The sequence below is a fragment of the Protopterus annectens genome, chromosome 6.part0, assembly GCF_019279795.1.
Source record: "Protopterus annectens isolate FY-2018-M chromosome 6.part0, PAN1.0, whole genome shotgun sequence".
NCBI lineage: Eukaryota > Metazoa > Chordata > Ceratodontiformes > Protopteridae > Protopterus > Protopterus annectens.
The window spans coordinates 360,048,334-360,056,534 of record NC_056737.1 but is presented as its reverse complement, the minus strand read 5'-3'; the positions used below and the strand labels follow the sequence as shown (position 1 = coordinate 360,056,534).

Genomic DNA, 8,201 nt, shown 5'->3' with positions numbered 1-8,201 from the left:
GCTTTTATGCAGCATAAAAAAAACTACAAATTAAACAAAAGTTCTTGCAGAGCAAAAAACAAAAAACAGGAGTTCCCATCTCATTCAGACTATTACATTTCAAGAACTTTCTGCCTTCTTCCTCTGTACATTTGGCTTTCCTGGGATCAATACACAGCTAAAAACAATTCCTCGGGGGTAGTACAATTAAATACAACCTTTAAATATGCAAATGTGCACTTACGTCTGCAAACAAGTTCCCTTTGCCCCCCTTCAACAACTTCAAAAGGATCCCTCTACACAAGTAAACATTTACTTCATGTATTAATTTGGAAGACAGACTCCTAGAACCTTATGTAAAGCTGGTACCATAGTCCCTGGATTTCTATGACTATTTGTAAAATAGAAAAGCCACCATGCAGATAAGTCTGCACACTGGCCAGCTTAAAGGCAAAACAAGAGCGTATAAAATCAATGTGCTAGTAACAGCTGCATGTCCACTCAGAAGCTAACACAAGCTGTACATTAAAGATGCAAGATTATCATTTGGGGGGAAAAAAAGGATTAGACAGACAATATAGCAACTTACTTTGTAATCAGTTAAGAAACTCCACTGTGTACAAAAAAAAATTTTGAAAAAAGACTTGGTTTATTGCTTTTAACTGCAAACTGTCGTTACAAAAAGCTTTTTTTTTTTCCTTTTTTTTTTAAATAAATTCACATATAGGAAACATGTAGTGAACAGAACAAAAAACGCTTACATTCAATATTTGTCTTTTTGTGCTAGTTTCACTCTTTATAAGGGACAGTACAGAACTTAGAACAACAAGGCAAGATACTCAGCATTTGGAATGTTTTAAAACAGGCACTTTCACTCTTAAATATCTCAGAAGGCATTCTGAAGTTTTGAATACAATTTTCCTGTACTGTTTTACAGTACAGGTCTCATACATTCTGAAGCCCAGCCATTTGTGCCTTGCAGAGAACTAGGCAACATGGAAATTAAGGCAGTAACACAGCTCATTTTGCAGTCCAACACAAAAATACAGGGAAATCGCTAAAATAAATAATCCTTTTTTTCCATTTTTAAATTAACTTTTCATTCTTTAAAATAAAATAACAAAAAAGTGTACGCAGTTACCAAAACAATTACGTCATTGTAAGTATAATATATTAAACTGTGGGGAAAAAAAGGAGACTTCACAATCTTAAGATTAATACGGAAGATCATAATTTAAAACATAAAAGAATATATTCTATGGACTTGTCCTGATAAATATGAACAAATTAACAAAAAAGCATATGTTCGGCAATAAATACGTTTCTGATAAGTTAAATAAGCTTTTAATATTGTGCAGTGACCAAAGCAACCTTTCCTCTCCAATTGTTTTGGAAGTTGTAAGAAATAAAAACCCCCTCAAACAAAACACACACACAAAAAAAAAAATAATCAAAAGGATGGCATGAGTGCTCTATGTGTAGAACTAATATACTCTAGAGCAAACCATTAACTATTTCATTACTAATGGAAAAAACTCCATTTATACTTGTGGAATGGGTGCACACAATTTGCCACCCTCCCCCTCTATAGTGGTGTCACAGATATGTGATGCAAAATTCATTTTATGTCACACTAAATAGTAATGTTAGCCCACTTGGGACTTTTCTGTAGCTTTAGCTGATCTACGGACATCACAGCTGCACAATGTGGACCATAAGAGCACCAAAATCCATTTTTTAATCCCTCACTGATCTTCCTCTTCCAAATGTTCCACTGACGTCACATACATTTGTCCATTTTTGCTTATCCCTCTTTAAAGACCTGCTTAAAACGAGGCAAGGGAAGGGCTGGATGTTAACACTGGTCCACTTGCCACAGGCAACTTGCAGTTGTGCTTGCCAAGGGAATAAAAAAAATAATTTTATCAGTGGTACAGTCAGAGTGGCTTTCAGAAATACTATTGCCATCTCACCTTTAAGACATTAGCATAGTCTCTCTTTGATACACATGTCCACTCACTGGTGCCTTTTCTGCCCCTACAGCCAAAGTGACCCATTTCTAAAGGCACTCATTTTGTAAACTGTTGGCAGTCTTAACTTAAATTCACTGTCTCAGTTACAAGTGGACCTGAAACATGTTAACTTCTAACCCTAGTCAGTCTTACTGTTTCAACTTCTGCTTGTACTGTTTGTCATTTCCTTGTGATCAGAAAATGAAATAATTTTGTTGAAAATAGGAAGTCGTCTGTTAGGATCAGTAGGTGAAGATTCAGAGTCGCTACTTCCAGGGCTGCTAGAGTAGCAGTCTTGATCAGACAGACCACCATCAGAGCTCTGCACTGCTCCAGAGGAGGTCCGATACGGATAGTTAGCATTGATCACAGCTCCTTGCAGCTGAATACATAAACGAGCAATATCCTGAGAGTATGAAGCAAATGGGTTGTTGGCACAGTCTAGCAAAGATGGTGAGCTGACCAAATCTTCAGTGCCACTGAGCATAGTGGGAGGTGGGGTGGTTGGTGCACTAATCTCTGCAAAGCCACTACTGTTGCTGGGGAAGCCAGCAAAACTGACACTATGGTGGAGCCTGGGTCTCTCCACCTTCATGGAAGGCAATGTAATTTGTGCTTGATCCCTGCCAGCCACCATACGCCGTTCCTCTGCGTTGTGGATGAAGTGGCATCTAGGCCCATAAGGACAAAATCCAATAGTATGGAAAGTGCGACATAGCTCTGTCTTGTACTTAGGGTGTCGTGTAAGGTTCCTTAACTCATTCACTCCATGAGCAAACTGACACTTGTCACCATATTTGCAAGATCCATTCTCTTCATACGGTCTGCACAGTTCGGTCTTGTAGCGGCTGGAATTAATCTGTCCACTTGATTTTAGTAATCTTTCTCCATTCTCTGAAAAGGATCTGTCTCTGAACTTGTTCTCCTTGTTTCCCAAGGTAGTTGAGGGCTCCATCTTGAGGCTGTTGAGCAGATTCTGGTTGAACTTTGAGTTAGGCACAGTGACAGAATGTCTCCTTTGAAAGTTCACTAGAGATGGGGTCCCCACAGCTTTTCTGTCCAGCAGAGAAACATTTGTAGTGGTAGGATTTATAATGTTGTTGTTGTTCGTATAATTCATTATTTTGTTGTTCTGTTATAAAAAAATATATACACTGGAGTTAATACTTGTTATAAAACCCACCATGCCAATATCAAAACTGAAAAGCAGACCAAGTCAGACAACAACCAAACGCTTAACAAAAGAATGCTGAAAAAAATAGCTATCTGAAGTTCAAGAGGAGAAAACAGAAAACTGCTTTTATAAACTACGCAATAAAGCTACAAAGAATGCGACTGTTAAAAGGGTGTTTGAAGATATCTTTACAGCCTAGAACAAAAACAATCACTATCCCACTAACATGCACTTCACACATCTCAGTTATAAATCCCAGAAACAAAGTAAAATGTAAGCAAAGCAGAGCCATGACCAGTAGAAATAGGGGAAACTATTATGCAACACTAAGGGGGTTAAGATTGCAGCTGGTGAGCAGACAAGGTCCTCGAGAAGCCGTTTCCAGATATTTGTGCATGCATGTTGGCTTGCATATACAGAGGAAGCATACTAGCCCCCCTCCCCCTCCAATCATTAACTGCATTTTACTTTTGACTGATTTAGCTACACGTGTACAAAACTACTTTTCTAGAGATAGCAAAGCTTTATTTAGCATTATGCTGGATATCAAACATGTCTGCCGCCCTTTCACAGGCCAAAAAGTGTGAAAAATATACATCCAGTACTACTTCAGTGTAAGTTTACATACTTGCGAGAAACACAGACAAGTGTGCAACTGTTTTCAAACCATTCTAACAAAAGTATTGGAGAGAAGAGATCGACAACTTCAATATGGGGTACCTTAATATTATCAGACATAACGTTTACAGTTACAGAAAAGTTAACAAGACAACTTCATAAGAGCCTGCACAAACTATAAACAAACATTTAGAACAGTCTGCCCAATATATGGTGATAAGTTGTCTGCAACAACAAAAACAAATAAGTAATGCGGAAAAGTTATTGGGAAGGAAAGACCAAACTAAAAAAAAAGCATCTCAGCCAAGGGGAAACAGAAATGCCATCGATTCACTGTAAAATAATTAACAAAAGTGTAAACAGATGTAAACGGAAAGTTGTTTACCATGTCGCCCCCCCCCTCCCCAAACAACACACAAGAAATAGTTTTATAAAGTGTGCACAGTACGTACTCTTAATTAGTACAAAAGGTAATGAAGCTAAAAAACGGGGGGTGAAAGGCTGATACTGAACCCAAATCTAAACAAAAGTTGTGTTATGATCTGCTGCAGAGATTCAGAAAAAAAAGCCTCGTGGAGAGATTCATAGCCCCATTCGTCCTATACAGATTAATCGAGTCTTAATGATCACGCAGTTTAACGTGACTATTTTTCTTTCACAGAGTCGTACAACAATAAAGTTAGTACTAGCTATCCGTGGACTGTCCTTACCTTGCACAACACATCGAAGAAAGGGGACACGAGAGCTGTGGTCATCTTTGATGTTAATGGCAACAATACAAGTAGGACAACTTAACGGCAATAAATACTAAATATTAAAGTTGAGGCAGGTAGGCTAAGCGGCTAGCAATATGCAGTCACTTAATGGTGCCTAATTTAACTTTCTACTCGGGTGCATGCCTAGCCTCGAACCCACAGCTACGAGCCTCACAGGTCTACACTCTTTAACTAGTCGTTGGTGGCCCCGTGGGCCTGTTTTAAAGTTTTACAAGACTTCAGAGGGGAGGGAAGAAAAGGGGAAAAGTACAGGCAGTGGGCGGGGGTTTGTAAAGGGCGGAGATAGGCTGTCCCACGTGCTCGGACAGAGTAGGTACACAGGCCACAGTGCTGGGGGGAGGGAGGCCCTTTAAGTTGTTCAGCAGTCTAGCTACTTTTTGTACTTTGTTCTTGGCACGTTAGACATTCGAGATTTGGGCGCGTCTTCAATACACTTAGTAGTTTATAAGTTAGTTTCAGTTCCTCAGAAGTTGTGGAAAATGCAACTATTGTCAAGTTATAGTAAAATAACTTTTAAAAGTCTTAACTATTGCTAATTGTTTAAGTTACAGTAAAACTTTTTGTTTTCTACCCGTAAGGTTTGCTAAATTTTTTTTTGGATGTTAACGAAAATCCTAGGGCTGTCTGTGGTGGTAGAGTTTCAGTCGCCTCGTTTTCGGTTAAAACCAAGGTTTTGTGGGCGGGTGTTTTAACATAATTTGTTAATGTGATACAAAAAAAACGTTTGTATTCTACCGAGTATTAACCTTTCCTCTTTATTAAGTGCAAAAATAGAGAACGTTTGGGCTTTTGCATGGGGAGAAGGTAGAAATGAGTTTTGTTTTTTATTAAGGGAGTGTTGTGTTGTAACGTCTTTGGATACTCCCTCTAACTGAAGCCCGAGCACGTTGTACTTGCGGGCTCAAGTTAGCATCATTTCTTACTTGCGCAACTGGCTCGGTCGACCTTAGGGCGCCTACAACCAGCCCTTTCCGTGGCTAGTCACATACCCGCATGTTAACTTGGGGTCCCCCCTCCCTTCTTTTGTAAGGGGGCCGGGGCTGTGTTTTGCAGCTGTTTTAATCTACAAGTTTGAGGATTGACTCGGACATAACTGTACTCTGACAATGTTTGTTAAAAACTCTTACTATTAACCAGTAGTGAGCCCGGGAAAATTGCTTATGTGGTACCTTATCGTTTGCAAATGAGAGGTGGGCAGCCTTGCGATGCCCCGTATTTAAAAAGTTTCTGAAATGTATACCCCTTTACCTACTCACTTCAGCGAGGGTCATGAACAGCAAACATTTGAAGCAAATTTGTAGTGTATCGGTATGCACGCATGCGGATTACTGTCCTTTCTGGTGTGTTGTCAAACAATTGCCGGTGTTTTTATGGGGATGTAGTATTGTGAACCGCTGGAGTTTGAACCCAAGACCTTTGAGCCCCTCCCCCGTTGGAGCAATTGCACGCCTCTGTACTAGCCAATACATATGTCCGTAGTTTAGAGAGGTTTAAGATGATCTAGAAACTTCCAAAGAGCTTCTGCATTCTTTTTTGCTTGTAATAGACCTGCTCGACAAGGATCTGTTTTTGGCGTGTTGCTATTCCTTCCCCTGTAGAACTCGGTTGGGGAATCTTATTAAAAAAAAAAAATCTTGATAGTACCTGATGTGTGGTTTTGTTGTGTTATGTTAGCAGTTGTTACTTAACTAGTAAAGTCACGCACAGCGTCGCGGTGAACATATATCGATTACTTTGATTCACTTACAGGAAATTGGTTAATAATCACTTAATTTTGTGAACATCTTAAGTGAAAGTGACGTCTCTGTGCTTTGCTATTGAGCTTGAGGGGGAGGACACTACAGATGGTAGACAAGTGAGGGAGGGTGGCGGTACAGAAAGAGAATTTAACATAAAATGTAAACCACTTTCAAGAAAGCTATTTTCCTTGTGCATCGCAGATTGTTTAGTACTGTAAACAGTGTCTTGTAGAGCTGAATTTTCTATGAAATAGGCGTAAGAGGCCCTTACCCTGTATAGTGGTAAACTTTTGCGGTGAAGCAAAGCAAGTAAGATGCTCCTGGTGTTAGGACTTAGGAGAACACACGTTAAGACTGGGAATTTAAAATGAGACTGCGTCCTGTAAGTATCCCATGTGGGCCACTTAAGACGTACCTCCCTGGACTATGACGAGAAACATGATTGAGCTCCCTGAATGTGTCACTGGCAGGTATGCCCCTAGCCTTAAGCAGCATTCTACAGTCACCCAGAATGATGCTTCAATACAAACAGAAAATGACTGACAAATTTGCTTAGTTTTTTGTCTCATTCCAGGGGGCTGATGGACTACATCTGCCTCACTTGGGCTTCAGGCATCTGGCAAAGGCACGTGCCTCCCCTGTAGTGCCTTTTTTTTTTTTTTTTAGGAAAGGTCCTACGGTCGATAAAACCAACATAAAAATGTCAACAAAACGCAAATTAAAGGTCATGCTGCAAAACGCTAGGAGTCTAAACGTGAAACTGCATTCATTGCAAGCATTCTTAACCCTGCAAGAATAGAAGATGCTGATATTTGTGCAAAGAAACCTGGTTCAAAGCTGCGGAGAGCACCCCAGCCTTACCTGGTTAGACTCATCCTATCATGCATTCTCAGACCCCAACTGTGGGCAGCAAAGCCAAAGGAGGTGGAGTTTCAGACGCAACATTTTTTGGCACTTTCTAACTGTTCAGAGTTGAATAAAACAATATTTGAATTCAGTTCAGAATACAGTTTGAATAAATTGCATTTATTTAAACTGTATTTGCTTTAATATTGCTACACACTTGTGTGCTAGCTTGCATTACACTTGAATTGTTTTTAGTGCTGTTTTAGATGCTTTCCTGTTTTTCTTTCAGCTTTTCCCAGTTAGGGGTCGCCTCAGCGGAACTCAGGTTTGCTAATGATTGGCTGTAGATTTTTATGGTGTTGAGGTGCCAGCTCAACGCACAACCTTCAACGAAGACACACCCATTCACGCATGTCTTTTGAACACTACTCGACTGTGGGAAGGGCATGCAGACTCCACACACAAGGCACTCCAGCTGAGAATTGAATGGCCTCTTGCTGCGAGGCGACAATGCTACTGCTGCACCTAACCTTGTTACCTGCCTTTCCTGGAAATAGTTTAGTCTGGATACAGATTTGCTGTATCCAGGATTGTTTGTAAGCTACTGAGCCCCCCCCCCCCCCCAAGCCTTTCTATGTTGGAAGGAAGCCTTCTAGCTTATCAGTTGGAGTGGTAAGCATTAAAGCATTAGGTAGCCTATCTACCACAATAGGAGTGGTTTCTGGTCCAGAAATTGTAGTTTATTGGCCGTTTGGGCAGTTTTTTCCATCTCTTTCAACTTTCTGGTTTAAAAAGCCTTTGTTTGTGCTTTTCCCAAACCAAGACTGTATGTAAGCTTCTGAGCCCCCAGCTTTTCTGTGTTAGAGGGAAGCCTTCTAGCTTGTCAGTGGAAGTGGTAAGCACTAGGTAGACTATTTACCACAAGAGATGTGGTTTCTGGCCCCAAAATTGTAGTTTATTGGCAGTTTTCCCATTTCTTTCAAGTTTCTGGTTTAAAAGCCCGTGTTTGCGCTTTTCCTGCCTTTGTAACTAGTCTAGGCTAGATACAGATTTGCTC

The 8,201-nt window shown here is 40.2% G+C and overlaps 1 protein-coding gene across 1 annotated transcript; it reads right to left on the bottom strand.

Moving 5' to 3' along the window:
* Window positions 1-606: 606 nt before the first annotated feature.
* On the bottom strand, window positions 607-4,746 carry ZFP36L1 (ZFP36 ring finger protein like 1). Its single transcript, XM_044074110.1, has 2 exons — window positions 4,494-4,746; window positions 607-3,123 (listed from the first exon to the last, which is right to left on the bottom strand). Exons 1-2 carry the CDS (start codon window positions 4,536-4,538, stop codon window positions 2,149-2,151), a joined length of 1,020 nt encoding a protein of 339 aa, XP_043930045.1. The 5' UTR covers window positions 4,539-4,746; the 3' UTR covers window positions 607-2,148.
* Window positions 4,747-8,201: the final 3,455 nt, after the last annotated feature.

What these genes read in the sequence shown, in the direction of transcription:
- ZFP36L1 (XM_044074110.1), bottom strand. Translation starts at nt 4,538, where the DNA reads ATGACCACAGCTCTCGTGTCCCCTTTCTTCGATGTGTTGTGCAAG. An exon ending in TCTTCGATGTGTTGTGCAAG is followed by an intron (nt 3,124 to 4,493) that starts GTAAGGACAGTC and finishes TTTTTATAACAG; the next exon opens with AACAACAAAATAATGAATTA.